This window comes from Mustela nivalis (assembly GCF_964662115.1).
Source record: "Mustela nivalis genome assembly, chromosome: 7".
Lineage (NCBI taxonomy): Eukaryota > Metazoa > Chordata > Mammalia > Carnivora > Mustelidae > Mustela > Mustela nivalis.
The window spans coordinates 19,113,845-19,129,834 of record NC_139026.1 but is presented as its reverse complement, the minus strand read 5'-3'; the positions used below and the strand labels follow the sequence as shown (position 1 = coordinate 19,129,834).

Genomic DNA, 15,990 nt, shown 5'->3' with positions numbered 1-15,990 from the left:
GATTAAAGTACCAGTCTAGAAAATAGAAGTCATTTATAACGTATTTTTCCACACACAAAACAAAGGTGCTAAAATTGGCCAGCCCATCCAATCTTTTACTTGTACAGGTTAAGAATATACTGACCACTTTTTCTTGTTTGCTTGGGATATATCTTTACTTGCCATGGAGAAGCAGTAAGTTCTACCACAGAGAAAAGGAAACCTCCCTCTCTTCTTATGCTTTTGGTACAGTTCTTCCAGACTGAGCTGGGCAGAGTATTTTGCTCTTTTAGAGCCTACATAGCGTTGGGTGCTGGGTTATTGGATTTGGTCACTACACAGGTTGATTGGTTTTATTTTTGTTTTTCAGGTGATCACAGGTGCTTTACAATGCCTGATCTGGGTCTTGAGGTTCCCTCTGCCTTCCATAGAAACAAAAGCAGAACAGTTGACCAAACACCTTTTCCTTTTGCTGAAGGACTATGCAAAACTTGGAGCTGCCAGAGGCCAGAACTTCCACCTGGTGGTAAATTGTTTCAAGGTGAGGTGTTTTCAATTGTACTTAAAATAGCCAGGACCAGAATTAACATCAAAATTATAGTATTCCCCATTATCCTGTGTGGTCTTGGTCAGAATTTTTTCCAGATTAGTTTACTAAGGCCAGAGGGTTGGTATCCTGTGTAAAAAAGCACTGATATTGTGTTAAAGCCATACCATTTCAATGAATCTTCATTTGTAAGATGTCCTGGTTATTAACCTCACCATTATAAATTGCAGTGTGTGACCATACTTGTGAAGAAAGTGAAATCTTACCAGATAACTGAAAAGCAGCTTCAAGTTCTACTAGCATATGCTGAGGAAGACATTTATGATACTTCGAGACAGGCCACTGCATTTGGTCTTCTGAAGGTACGGTATCACAGCATGTTGGATTTTATACTTTTTGAGTCTTAGGTTAGATACTTAGAATAATGTGGAACATAATGTTTTGACTAGCTATAGATTTCCAAAATTAATTTGTAAACATTATGATATTGGTGGATAACATTAGGATATTGATGGATAAACATTATGACTTTGGTGGATTAATTATAAGTTAATATATCTACTTATTAAGATGTTTGAATATAAACTCCCTATCAATACTTCCAGAGATTTTTATAAAGATACAGGAAAAAATACCATGCTTGTGGGGTGCCTGGGTGGCTCAGTTGGTTGAGCATCTGACTTCAGCTCAGATCATGGTCCTGGGGTCCTGGGATCAAGCCCCGTATTGGGCTCCCTGCTCAGTGGGAGCCTGCTTCTCCCTCTGCCTCTTGTTTGTCACTCTCCCTGCTTGTGCTCTCTCACTCTGTCAAATAAGTGAATAAAATCTTAAAAACTAAAACACCATGCTTGTATTCATCATATTGGACATTGGAGTTTTTTCCTTTATTTTTTAATATTGTAAAATATATATAAAACTTAAAATTCACCATTTTAAACATTTTTAAGTGTATGTTTTTTAGCTTTTGGCGATTACCTTCATTATTTTTGAGGTTGCCTATGACTGATTTAACATCAGGTCAGCTTACTGATCTTATGCTCTTACTGAAGATTTTAGGGCTTTATACTACTAGCAGAAAGCTGTTGAAGTCAAGGGAGGAGAATGATGTGAGAAGATCTATTTGTATACATTTGTTCATCCATGATATATGAGTGCATATCACATCCAGGACGTAGAAGGGTCTGAACTGGAAATAAAAACTCGGGGTTGAAGGAATCTGTGGGCTGCTGAGACAGCCACATTGGAAAGGGAGGAAGCAGGTCTCTATCTGCAGTAGAAGATGAAATGAGATGTCTTTTCCTTTTGTATCTTAGGCCATTTTATCAAGAAAGTTGTTGGTCCCGGAAATTGATGATGTCATGCGGAAAGTATCCAAGTTGGCAATTTCTGCACAAAGTGAACCTGTCAGAGTCCAGTGCAGACAGGTTTGTCGAGACACTTTATTCCCATGGGAAGGGTCGGGTCCTGTCTTCTCAGTTTGGTTTTTAGAGACATGTCAACATTGGCTGAATTCTGAAGATTATTTTGTGTCACGTGGTTGTTACTTAATTCTAAGACTCAGGAACCCATTTACTTATCAAGTATGAGGAGCAACTCGGCTTTGTCCTAAGGGCATTTTCAGTTAACAAAGAGCACTTTGAGTTATAGCCCATCACAAGTGGAATGTTTCAAATAGGTGAAGATGTTTTCCTTCTACAGCATAGTAGCCTGCACCAAAGGTTTCCATCCCTTGGTTCAGTCAATTAATTGTGTGCATCACTGTGTGCCAGGTGCTGCTGGAAAAGCAGTCAACAAAATTTTTACAGTCTCTATCAATGAAATTTTTACAGTAGATAGCCACAAAGCAAAAATTCCACAGTTCTTTAATTACAGACCATCCTAAGTGCCAGGAGGGGGAAAGCACTGTCATATTTCATCTTTTACAAGACACACCATTATTTATACACCTCAAAGAAAAAAATCTATGACACAGTGTAAGATGCCATCAATTTCAAGACATAGCCCAATTTCAGAGATGTTAAAATGAGAAAAACTGTGCCTTTTAGAATTGAGAAAATATGGAGGAGCATATGATCAGGTTGAGGACTACCCTAGTGTTAGAATCAGGGCTTTCCTGAGAATTGGCCTGTAAGCCAAAATGTGAAGGAAGAATAAGGCTTAGCTTTCTAGGTAAAAGGGGGTAGCCAGTGCCTGCAGAAGGTAAACCTCGAGGTCAGTAAGGGCCTTGCTTTTTGGAGGAGCTAAACAGAAGGAGCCAAGTCAGGCAGGATCTTATGCTCTTACTGAAGATTTTAGGGCTTTATACTACTAGCAGAAAGCTGTTGAAGTCAAGGGAGGAGAATGATGTGAGAAGATCTATTTGTATACATTTGTTCATCCATGATATATGAGTGCATATCACATCCAGGACGTAGAAGGGTCTGAACTGGAAATAAAAACTCGGGGTTGAAGGAATCTGTGGGCTGCTGAGACAGCCACATTGGAAAAGGAGGAAGCAGGTCTCTAGAAAAAGTCTCCTTGAGTTGGTTAGGAAGAAGGAGGGCCAGGTGTTACTTATCAAACTCTAGCTATGTGTCCAGAACTTTACATACATGACTTCCATTTGTAGTTACTCTTCAGAAGAAATAATACCCCCATTTTATGGGCTATTATGAAAATTATTATGGGGTATTATGAAAAAAACAGGCCTTAAAAAGTATAATGATGTGCCTTAGCTTTTGCAGTTTATTAATAAAGGAGGCTGACTAGTATAATGGCTTGAAAACAGAGCCTTTTCATGCAAATAGACTAGGCATGGAATTCTGGCATTGTCAGATGAGCAAGTTAACTTGCCTCTCTGTGCTATCGTGCTTCTCAGCATCTGTAAAATGGGGTTACTTATCCCCTACCTTCTAAGGGAGTGATGACAGTTAACTGAGAAACACTTAGTACAATGTTTGGCATATAGAAGAGATTTAATAAATGAAATAGTTACTCTGGTCAGTATTAATATTATCCTTACTGTCATTCTTATTCATGGGGAAATCCAGGGTTGAACCATACATAGTCCATACTGAATCCACCACAGCACGCCACCTATGGAAGAGAGGTGCTCCCTACAAGTGAGCGTAGATTTGGAGCCCAAAACAACCATGCCCGTGGTAGGCCAGGACTTGAGTCTTAAGCAGGCACGTGGGGTGGGACCTGAGTAAGCCAGGTCAGAGGAGAAAGGCAAGTACATTGTTGATTCTGAAGGCAGGCTTCACCTGATTGATTACTCTTACGAAAAGCCTTTATAACTTACCAGTGTGTCTTAGGAAGCAGGGATCCTGGAGAGACAGGACCCAAATAATCATCTGTGTGACTTCTGTTCCTAGGTTTTTCTGAAATATATTCTTGACTATCCCTTGGGTGACAAACTGAGACCAAACTTGGAATTCGTGCTTGCTCAACTGAAGTAAGTTTAAGCCATAAACTACACAGGGACAGAGAGTTAGTATCCTCTCTCATTTTAATGTGGCAGCTGTCTTAAAAATGACAAAACCTAAACTTGATGGCACCTTCTCTAAGGGTTTTACCCTGTGCATCATTGACTTGATTATCAAACAATGTGCATGGCTTCCTTGACAGTTCTCTGAAGGCTGCTTTTCGAATTCAGTCTGAGCATTGATTTTCATTAGCGTCTACTTAAGGAGAATGGTAAAAAAAAATCTAACAAAATTACATTTTAAAGCTGTATGGTAGCATGATAGATATATATAAACATTAAAGTTGGGAAAATGGAGTTTTTTCCACTTTTTAAGAAATAGATGAACACCTTAAAACAATGTTTAAAATTTTTAAAAACAATTATTGGTAAATGTAAAAGATACTAACAAGTCTGTCTAATCTTCTTGCCCTAGTTACGAACATGAGACTGGGAGAGAGTCTGCTTTGGAAATGATCTCCTGTCTCTTTGACACATTCCCTCAGGTACCTTGAATCACAAACTGTGTGTGTGTTCCCCTTGAGCCCTGGGAGCCACAGTCCTCCCATCTGAGCACCTGTGAGAATCCCAGTCTGAGTATGCTCATAACTGCCTGTTTTCTTTTAGGGACTGCTCCATGAGAACTGTGGAATGTTCTTCATTCCTCTTTGTCTAATGATGGTGAATGATGACTCGGCCATGTGCAAAAAGATGGCATCCATGACAATCAAATCCTTACTCAGTAAAATCAACCTTGAGAAAAAAGATTGGCTTTTTGATATGGTTACCACCTGGTTTGGAGCAAAAAAGGTTAGCGTTGCTTTTAGTCATATTTCAATGAAAAGTCTTAGTTTTTGGTGTTTTAAGTAAGAATACATATGTAGTCCCACTACATGATTGTCGGCCAGTTACACTGCCCCATGAATGGATCATTTATATACTTAACCAGTCCCCATTGACGAATCTTTGTTTTCAGTTTTGCTTATTCAGCTAATGAAATATAATTTTTGTCAATGATTGTATCCCATTGCTGACTCTACCACCTTCATCAGTGGCCTGTGTTTGTGGAATATAAACAATGTATGTCCTATCTTAATATTGGCTTTAAGTATTAAAGTCAGAATGGGGAATGGAGGTACTGTATGAAATTTATTTCCTTTTTTTAATTAAAATTTTTTATTTCTGAAGTATAAATGACATACATGTTATATTAGTTTCAAGCATACAACATAATGATTTCACAGTTCTTTACATTATTTGGTACTTAACCATGATTTTTTTTTTTTTTTTAACTTAAAATGGGAAGGTATTAATAGGTAATAATGAGTTCCATTTTTTTTAATGTTATTCTTGGGTATGAAGACTTCTCCATATTCTTCATGTTAGCCTCCAAAGATCCATATTCTGTTGATTTCTGGCATCATAAAGAGCTATTGAGGATAAAGTAACGCCCACCTTCATTTTATGATTTTGGAAATGGCCTCCCAAGTTGTGTTAACATTGTCTTCTGGTGGTTTTTATTTGGTAGAGGTTAAATAGACAACTGGCTGCCCTCATCTGTGGCCTGTTTGTGGAAACTGAAGGAGTCTCTTTTGAGAGAAGACTTGGAACTATTCTTCCTGTGATCGAAAAGGAAATTGATCCTGAAAACTTTAAAGATGTAAGTAATTTGCCAAAGAATAAAACTTGTGCTAATTTTTGTAGTTTTACTTGAGGTGGCATAGCTAATAGATTAAATATTATTTGTGTTCAAAAAATGTTACTAATGAAAGCAAGAATATAGTGTAGTTGGGGGGGAAGAAGAATTGTGTAGTTGAATCTTTTTTTTTTAATGAGGTTTAAAGTAAGTTATCTTCCATAGTATATGAAGAGTGAAATTTCTCCTGCATGGTTGATTTCACCAGACCACCACCAACCACTCTACACTTAGCAACATATGGAGACATTTTTTTGTTTGTCACAACTGGAGGGTGGAGGCTGCCACTAACATCTAGTGGGCAGAGGCCAGGAATGCTGCAGATCATTCCACAGAGCACAGGGCATCTCCCATAACAGAATTATCTGACCCAAAATGTCAGTTGAGGTTGAGAAAACCTGGTACAGATCTACATGCTGGAGTAAAAACATCCATCAGAAACTTTTGAAATTATCGTACTTGATTTACATTCATCCTGTTTTTAGATCATGGAAGAGACTGAAGAAAAAGCGGCAGATCGCCTTCTGTTTAGTTTTCTTACATTGATTAGTAAACTCATCAAGGAATGTAATATCATTCAGTTTACCAAGCCCTCTGAGACGCTGAATAAAATCTGGAGTAAGTGTTTCCCTTTTATTTAAAGTTAAAAACAAACACATTAGTTGTAATAGAATTATTGAAAACAGATTTGGGAAATTAGAATATGAACACTTAGAAAGTATATAATGTCAGGGAAAAGGTCCATGAGAAAAAGATTTAAAAGGCCCTTTCAAATTGATTACAGTGACCGTTTCTTTGTAAGAAAAGTTATACATATTTATGACTTCACAAGTAATACATTTCATTATCTTGTTTGTACCTAAATAAGAATATTATTATACCATAACACACTTAGTAGCTGGTTTTTTTAAAATAGCTATAAATAATCCACCATGCAAATGTGTCATGATTTAGTAAACCATTTAACTTCTCTGGGACATTTATTATTATATATCATTCTTTATATGAAAAATAAGATCCTAGAATTTTTTTGTTTAACATACTCAATTTTGATTGTCTATAGGAAATAGACATTAGAATGAAAGCTTTAAGTACAGGTGCAAAGTTACTATATGGCCCACTCTGGTATGACTTCACTGAGGCATGTCCAGATTGTTACAAAATAGAATACACAGAGAACAAAAGTAAAACCCTGTTAATGAAATAAAGCAGCATAGACTAAAACTCAGATATGACATGATTCATCCAGAATTTTAATCCTGTTCCCTAAAACCCATAAGGCTTTTCAGATTGGGCATGTAACTCAGGAGTATAAGCTTTAGGGTCAAATCAAGTTGGGGCCCAGGCCTGGTTTTGCCTGTTACAGTTGGCACATTAGCTAGCCCATCTGAAAGCTTTCCTCATGTTTAAAATGTAACTGACAATTCTGATGTCACATAACTGTTGTGAGGTCTAAACAAGATAATTTATCTAACACACTTAGTCCTGTGCCTGGCACACATAAAGCCTCAAGAAATCAATAATAACTTTCCACTGATTTCAAGAAATATTAGAAACAAATGTGTGCCTATATGCATTATTTATTTTACTTAATTTAGAAATTATAAATGTTACAGCCACCTTATCTCCTTTGAACCTGAAACTAATTCTAATAGAACAGGTCTGTTTCTGGGCTTACTCGTACCTCTTTTGTCATTCACCATGTTAGGAGTTGGTTTTCTAGTTGTTTCCAGTGTTTCACCACCTCACTTACCCCTAGCTTCTTGAAAACTTCTGGAAAACAGTGACTATTTTGTCCATCTTTGGTTCCTAAATCCAAGCACATAATAGATAACGAATGCCTACACTAATCACATTTACCACCAAAGAGTCAGGAAAGTTGAAACATCTGAAAATGCATTTTGGTTCCCTTAGGTTATGTGCACTGTCACCTGAGACATCCACACAGCTGGGTGTGGCTCACTGCAGCCCAGATTTTTGGATTACTCTTTGCCTCTTGCCAACCAGAGGAACTTATTAGAAGACATAAGGCCAAAAAAACTAAAAAGAAACTCTCAGTACCTGTAGCAATAAGGTTCTTAACAAATGACCTTGAACAAAAGGTAAAGTTTCCCTAAAACCTTTTTCTTTTCTTTGTGATCTACATGAGATGTTTATTCTGCTTCATGTAACTGTCTTGGAGTTGGTCCTTGGGGGAAACTCTTTTTAACAGCTGACTTGTTGCACATGTTATTCTATAGGAGTAGTGGGAACTAGAGAGTACAAGGCCAAGGTTTTCCAAAATAATTTATAGACTATCCATCTAGTCAGACTTCTGCCTAATCGATCCTGCCTCCTAATGAGTTGGTGTTCATGAAAATATTAGTGAGAAACCATGTTGTATCCATCTCCGAATTCCTAGGGCCTAAAACGATGCATGACTCATAGTAGGAACTTTATAAATACTAAACAAGTAGAAGATGGAAGGGAAGGAAAGAAGGGAAAAAATACTGGAATGTTGTCAAGTTTTCTACGAATAATCTGAGGGATTGTATCCCCCCAGAGCTTGAAAGTATCCCATTTTTTTGAGCTGAAGTCCCTTGGGGCAGGTAGAAGGAGACAGTGACACAATTTCTGATCATGGATCTTCCCTCTCCAGACTTGTACAAGTCATTCAGAGCAAAATCAAGCATCTCAGTTGCCTTATTATGGGTAGTTACTTTGAGTTTTTAAAAACAATGAAAAGTATCCTGCATTGTGTCTGCCAATGTCCATTTTCTTTTCACAGATGAAAAGTATCTCCCTAGCCTCTTGCCATCAGTTGCATTCCAAATTCTTAGATCAGTCTCTAGGAGAGCAGGTAAGTATTGTCATCATTCTGGCTTAATATAAGGGATCTAATCTACCAAGTCTAGGAATAGGCTTACATTTCGTATTTGTATCTGTTTTCCTATTTTTTTTTTAAGACTTTATTTATCCATTTGGCAGACAGAGATCGCAAGTAGGCAGAGAGAGAGGAGGAAGAAGGCTCCCCACGGAGCGAAGAGCCCAATGCGGGGCTTGATCCCAGGACCCTGGGATCATGACCTGAGCTGAAGGCAGAGGCTTTAATCCACTGAGCCTCCCAGGCACCCCTTGTTTTCCTATTTTAATGCTTCGGGTATTAAATGAAATAAAGACATAACACTGAAATACATATTCAGTTATCACATAAATCTAATCAGTTCCGGGATCCATGTTGGGGGTATTCTTGGCTTCATTTAAAATTCCCAATAAAGGTGATACAGTAGGAAGCTATTAATCTTTCCGTGTTCAGTTTTAAGAACTATTCCACATTGTGACCAAAGCTTTGAAGAGTATTAGTTGGTTGACTGAGTTGATTGTTCATGTAATAACATGAACAATAACTAGATTTCCTTCCCTTAGCCCTGGAAGCTGAAAAGAAAGTCATAATGGTCATGATACAGTGTGGTCTGAGAATAGTCTATCCCTAACAGAAGGCAGATAAGTCACTAAAAAGTTTTAAGGGTTTTCATATGATAAAATGTTACTATAAGTAAAATGTAAATAGGGAAGCATTTATAAATATGCAGCAGATATAAATAACTTTTTTTTTTTTTTTAAATTTATTTAGTCAGAGAGAGAGAGCGAGAGCGAGCACAGGCAGACAGAGTGGCAGGCAGAGTCAGAGGGAGAAGCAGGCTCCCTGTGGAGCAAGGAGCCCGATGTGGGACTCGATCCCAGGACGCCGGGATCATGACCTGAGCCGAAGGCAGCTGCTTAACCAACTGAGCCACCCAGGCGTCCCTAAATAACTTTTGATTAGGGTCTACTGTTACCTTTTTTTTAAAAGATTTGTTCCCTTTATTTTTAATCTCCTTTGATAAAGCCATTGGGTTGGTAGATGATGAGATGACATAGCTGTGGTATCTGGTTATGAGCAAGGCATTTGATCATGTCTCTTGTCGTTATGGACGAGATGGAACAGCAGTATAGATTAAGTGACGGGACAATGGAAACTGAACGCTGTATCCAAAGAGCGATCTCAAGTAGCATGCCTTGAGACCCTGACACTTCTACCACTTCTTCATGAAAATATAGCATGCTTCATTATATGGCAGGGCCAGAGAAAGAATGGAAAGCTGTTTGGTGGATAGCAAAGTGAGACCGGAGAAATCCTGCAGGGTAGTAGCAGGTGGGGTCTCATAATACCAGTCTTTTTTTTTTTTTTAAGATTTTATTTATTTATATCTAAAGAGAGAGAATAAGAGAGCAAGCATGAGAAGGGGGAGGGGCAGAAGGGCAAACAAACTCTTTGCTGAGAAGGAGCCTGCTGTGGGACTTGATCCCAGGACTCCAGGATCATGACCTAAGCTGAAGGCAGTTGCTTAACCAACTGAGCCACCCAGGCGCCCCATACAATACCCATCTTTTTTTTTTTTTAAGGATTTTGTTTATTTAACAGAGATAACAAGCAGGCAGAGAAGCAGGCGGGGGGGTGTGGGAGGAAGCAGGCTCCCCACCAAGCAGAGAGAGCCGGATGCGGAGCTCGATCCCAGGACCTCAGAATCATGACCCGAGCCGAAGGCAGAGGTTTCAACCCACTGAGCCACCCAGGCACCCCTACAATACCTATCTTAACAGAGGTTGACAGATACAACCATAGAAAGTTGGGACAAGGATTTACTAGTACTGACCCAGGATGAAAGAAATTAAAGAATTTAGTTCCCTGTAATCTTAGGGTGAAATGGCTGCCACAAGGGCAAAAGGCCTCCAAAACTGGGACTGTCTCAGGAAGGCCAATGTTCCAGAAAAAGGAAGTAATAATCTTGGTATGAATTCTTGATGGCCAGGCTAGCCTTGGACAATGCATTGGGTTCTGAGTCCTTCATTTAGGGGGAACTTTTGACACACAGCACCTCTAATAGAGCATCCAGGAAGATAAAGGAACTGAAAACCAACTTGGCTTCCTCCTTCACATAGTTAGTATGAAATATCTGTATCAGAGATTTCATGGAGTTCAATTAGGGACTCAATATATGGGTTCATTACTGTTAAGTCTAAAATTTAGGACCCTGGGCTGTTTAACTGGATCAGATGGGATTTGAGGAGAAAGAGCTCAGTGCCTAAGAACGTAGGCTTTAATTCTAAAGACCTTTAAATCCTGACTGACCACTTTCTTTGTCTTTGGGGGAGTCATTTAATAATTCTGAGCTGTAGTTTTCTCTCCTGATAATAGTACCTAATAGTGATATTTTGGAGTTGAATTAGAATGCTGTGTATAAAGTCATTGCTCAATACATGGAAACTTTTACATCTATGAAGAGATTTAATGGAGGAGGGATGAAAGCGCTCTTAAAAATGTAAATAGATAGTCTGGAATGAAATCGTTTGCTTAGTATTCTTTGTGACTTTAAGGGTAGAACTAGGCTAAGTAGATGAGTTAAATGAAAATGGGTTTGGATACACTATAAGGTAGATCTGAAGATTATCAAAATCTGGAACAATCATCAGTTTAATAGTATAATACCCACTTACATTTTTCCCCCTTATTGTAGAATACCTATCTTTTACCAAGCTGTATTTATTTCAAAATCAAAGTCCCAATCCCTCCCTTTATCTCCCCCCCCTTTAAGGTTGTTAAGAATTTGCTATTTGTAGCCAAAGTCTTGTATTTACTGGAACCTGAATCTGAAGATAAGCAAGGTGAAATAAAAGAAGACATGGAAGAACAAGAAACTTTAGGAGAGGGTGTGGCCACAGGGGAAGTAAAACAATCCAAGTCCTGTGCAGATGAGAAGATGGACTCTGACAAAGAAGAGAACGAGGAGGCAAAGGAAGAACACCGCAAGCCAGCCACACTGCTGTGGTTGATCCAGAAGTTGTCCCGGATCGCGAAACTGGAGGCTGCCTATTCACCTAGAAACCCCTTAAAGGTGCGATGAATGTACAGAGTAACTGAAAGTAGTCATTTTAAAACAAAATACATTTCAAAAACCATTTTAGTGGTGTTAGTAATTCTCCCAAGTCTCTAGGAAATTTTTAACCCAAAACTGATTCAGTAATATCTGCCCCAATAGAGACCTTGTTTTCTAAGTTAACTGTTTGTATGGCTACAGTAAGACAAACACTTCAAATGAACAATGAATGATCTCTACTTTCAGAGAACGTGCATCTTGAAGTTTCTCGGAGCTGTAGCGATGGATCTTGGAGTAGACAAGGTGAAGCCGTATCTCCCAGTGATCTTAGCTCCTCTGTTCCGAGAACTGAACAGCACATACTCGGACCAGGGTAACTGCAGCCTGTCTTTGAATACTTGCACCTCAGGAATCTTCACTTCTTTCCTGAATGCTTCCTTCTTCCTCCCTCTTTGCCAGAGTTTAAGAAAACTTGATAGGAATCAAAACAATTAGTAGCAAACAAATAAGGCATATTTGACTGCTTTCTATGTGCTTTCTTGTGTTGTGAATGTTTCTCTCCTAAAAGAGGTTTTATACCTAAGCATAGGTTAAGTATTCAAAGAAATATATAACTTGAAGTAGTTCTAAACCTCATGCTGCTGTGGACAATAATTAGTAATAAACTGTATATTCTCTTATTGTGAATTATAAAGCCAAAGTTGAAGTATTTTTTAAAAGATTTTGAGAGAGCACAAGCAGGGAGGAGGGGCAGAGGGAGAGCCGACTCCCTGCTGAGCAGGGAGCCCCATGTGGGGCTTGATTCCAGGACCCTGAGATCATGACCTGAGCTGAAGGCAGACACACTTGAGGCAGCAGCTTAACCCACTGAGCCACTCACGTGCCCCAAAAGTGTGAAATATTTTTACTTTTCCTATTTTTCATTTTTCTTGCCTGGGCATTTGGTGCATTTCCCTCACGGATCCTAAATGGTCTCTCTAGATAGTAGAAAAAGACCAGAGGTAAAGTGGATAGTAAGTTTTAAAACAAAACAAAGTGAATGTCAAAGCAGGAGCTATTTCAGTCTTGCAACCTAGAGAAAACTTGTTTCCTCTCAAGAGGAAAAAGCAATGGTCAAGGCCAGGTCTGCTTTAGTTCTCCTCACCCAGCATTTTATTGAGTCCCTAATATTTGCCAGGCACTGGAGGTTCAATGGTAGAAAGGAGTCTACTCCCCATCTTCAAGAAATCTGTAATCTAGGGCTCCTGGGTAGCTCAGTGGGTTAGGCCGCTGCCTTTGGCTCAGGTCATGATCTCAGGGTCCTGGGATCAAGGCCTGCATCAGGCTCTCTGCTCTGCAGGGAGCCTACTTCCCCTCTCTCTCTCTCTCTCTGCCTGCCTCTCTGCTACTTGTGATCTCTGTCTGTCAAATAAATAAAATCTTAAAAAAAAAAAAAAAAGGGCTGTAATCTAGAACAGCTCCTGAAATTGAATACAAAAACCTGTGGGTCATTTGCATTTGGGAGACAGAAGGCAGGGAATGGTGGGAAAGCAAAGATTTTTGTCAGCTTCTCAGAGTCTTTGACCCCTCGAGAAAAGGTTACGGCCAGAGCTAAACATCTATGACCCATGAATTAGAGAGAGCCTAGAGACACACTTACCTTTCCCCATCCACACAAAGTTGAGGAGGCCAACAAAGTAACCCCAATTGTTTGTCAGGTTCTCAAATTAGTGTCGTCCAAGCCAGGATTCCGCTGGAAACTGGGCTTCATGGTCTGTGATCTCTTGGTGCATCCCAGAGGAGTCGTGCCTGGGACTGTCAGGCCCAACACCTCCATCCTCCCACCTCAGATACGTAAAGGCTGGATTTAGATCAGTGTTTAATGTTCAAGTAATAAAAAGTGACAGTGCCGCAAGAGCTTAAATTTTGCATGTTGTTGGTTTTATAGATGTTCAAATGTGTCCTTTCCTACATGACTACCTCTGATTATTACTCTGTGTGTTATCAGATCCTCTGCTTAAGAATCTATCCCAGGAAATCATAGAATTACTCAAAAAGCTGGTTGGACTTGAGAGCTTCTCCTTAGCCTTTGCCTCAGTACAGAAGCAGGCTAATGAGAAAAGGGCACTCCGGAAAAAGAGGAAGGCTTTAGAGGTATGTCTGCTGTTTGAAACTATGGTGTTCCTTAGACTTAGTATTTTTAACCAGGGGTATGTGCATGCATGTGTGTCACACTTACCCAGGCAGGAAAGAGGAACTGCGTATGTTTGAGAAGTGGGGACTTTACAGCTGGGGCTCCAGATTGTCTTTAATGGGAATGTGTTACATGTGTGATATTTAAAGGTGAATAAAATGGCCCATTTCTGCATTTGATTTTTACTGGTTTAACATTTACTTTAGAAGTAATATAAAATTTCCTTTTTTTTTTTCCCCAAGTTTGTAACTAATCCTGATATTGCTGCCAAGAAAAAGCTGAAGAAACACAAAAATAAAAGTGAAGCGAAGAAGAGAAAGATAGAGTTCCTGCGTCCAGGCTATAAGACCAAGAGACAAAAGCGCCACAGCCTGAAAGATTTAGCAATGGTGGAGTAATGTGCTCCCTCTGCTGATAAAATATCTCAATCTACCCCAAAGCATGAACTTCTCCACATATCTGCTGGTCTGAAATCACAGCAGGTTTTATTATTTAAGTTAAACTGGCACAGATTGTATATTAACAGTTTAATATAATCATGCTCATTTATTTTTAAATTAAAACATCTTCATAATATTACTGTTACCCTTACTGTCTAAAAAACATGTGACACTTTAAGACAACAGCAAAACAGAACATGTAAGTTAGGAATAAAAGTGATTTGCAGTATTTTTCTGGGGAAAATTATAAAACTTTATCAAAAGGCATTAAAAGAAATCTGTGTAAATGGAGAAATAACCATGATCACGGTCAGGAAGATGTAGTATCATAAGATACTAGTTCCTCCCAAGTTGGATCCCACTGGTTAAAGGCATATCTGTGTATAATTGCAAGAATTCTTCATATTATCCTAACAAACTGATTCTAAAATTTACATGGAAGATAAGCTGAAAATAGCCATGATGTTCTTCAAAAGCGGTAACAGGGTTTTTACCTGGTCAGATATCAAAAGTAAGTCACAAGAAGTGCTATCCATAGTGAACATGTGATAAATTCTACATGAATATTAAAAATTTCTGTTTGTGCAGACACAACTGGGATATGGTATGTAGCATATACGGATAAAGAATGTAGTACGCAGGTTGTATAGTAAGTATGAATCAACAAAGGCAATCCAGTAGAGAAAGTGTCAGGAAGGAGAAACAGGCATTGAGAGAAGAAAAATAAATGGCCCTTAAATATTAATACTGAGCTGATGTGGCTATACTGGTTCTTAAACATTCAAGTACTTACGTACTAGTTGGTACGTAGTCACTGCCTCCTGACACCAAGTGCCACCCTAACTAGGTGAGTCCTAGATTCCCTATCTCCCCACACCAAAAATTACAGAATTAATACCTGGACTGGCAGGGGTCCTCCCCCTACATCAGCTATGTCTGGTTATTAAATATTTTGAATTACTCCTGTATTCAACCTCAATAATTATAAAAATGCAAATTAACATCAATGAAATTCCATTTTGAACTCTTTAGGTTGATAAGGTTGACAATGCCAAGTGCTGGCAAGCTTGGTGAAGCAAAGGGAACTCTTATAAACCTTCACCTATGTGATATCTTTGTCACAATCTACAACTGATGTGGAAGCAATATTTTAGTGCTTGATATATGTGGGGCAGGGAGGGATCTGAGTGGGCTGAGAGAACAATCCATCCTATGTGCCAAGCATTTGGCTAACATTTTATTTGGTCCTCATAGTATTCCTAAGAGCTGCCTAAAATTGGTTCTTTACAGATGAAGAAACTGAGACTGAAGTTAAATAATTCACCGAAGGGTAATGGGCTGTAGGTGGCATAATCAGAATTCACACCCAGGATTGAAAGCCTATGCTTTTTATAATTTCTAAGTATGGAGTCAGAATACAGCATATGGCATAGAAATCAAATGTTCAAACATTCCTGAACTTTAGCATCTGTGTTTTGATGTAGCTCATCTCAAACAGGAGTTCTCATACTTCCAAGGGGTTTATAATGTGCCAAAGGCATAAACACGGGGCATCACAGAAGGCTGACTGCAATTAATTCTAAGTGATTTAAAGTGCATGTACTAGTTTTATGAAAATTTTTAATATAAATCAGGAGTTAACACTAAGGCAAAAAGCAGAAAGAACAAGTATCTCAGGGATATTAAGAACAATTTAGTAAATATTTATTTAGTGCCTACTGTATGCCGAGTATACCACACTAGATGCAAGGGACACTAACAATAAATAAGGTATGGTCCCTACCCTCAAGGAGCTTATATTTCCACAACTTAA

The 15,990-nt window shown here is 38.8% G+C and overlaps 1 protein-coding gene across 2 annotated transcripts in view; it reads left to right on the top strand.

The window, feature by feature from the left end:
* UTP20 (UTP20 small subunit processome component) overlaps positions 1-14,313 on the top strand; it is a 97,193-nt gene extending 82,880 nt beyond the window's left edge. Inside the window, exons 49-62 of one of the 2 annotated variants that reach the window (XM_082739156.1) lie at positions 350-520; positions 757-888; positions 1,840-1,950; positions 3,883-3,962; positions 4,408-4,477; positions 4,599-4,781; positions 5,500-5,631; positions 6,153-6,285; positions 7,582-7,769; positions 8,435-8,506; positions 11,283-11,582; positions 11,811-11,937; positions 13,552-13,697; positions 13,980-14,313. In XM_082739156.1, the coding sequence (XP_082595282.1) occupies positions 350-520; positions 757-888; positions 1,840-1,950; positions 3,883-3,962; positions 4,408-4,477; positions 4,599-4,781; positions 5,500-5,631; positions 6,153-6,285; positions 7,582-7,769; positions 8,435-8,506; positions 11,283-11,582; positions 11,811-11,937; positions 13,552-13,697; positions 13,980-14,135 (2,001 nt within the window). In that variant the 3' untranslated portion in view covers positions 14,136-14,313. Of the gene's footprint in view, positions 1-349; positions 521-756; positions 889-1,839; positions 1,951-3,882; positions 3,963-4,407; positions 4,478-4,598; positions 4,782-5,499; positions 5,632-6,152; positions 6,286-7,581; positions 7,770-8,434; positions 8,507-8,634; positions 8,843-11,282; positions 11,583-11,810; positions 11,938-13,551; positions 13,698-13,979 lie in introns of those variants that run through there. The other variant, XM_082739157.1, reaches the window with a different exon arrangement.
* The last annotated feature ends 1,677 nt before the right edge of the window (positions 14,314-15,990 follow it).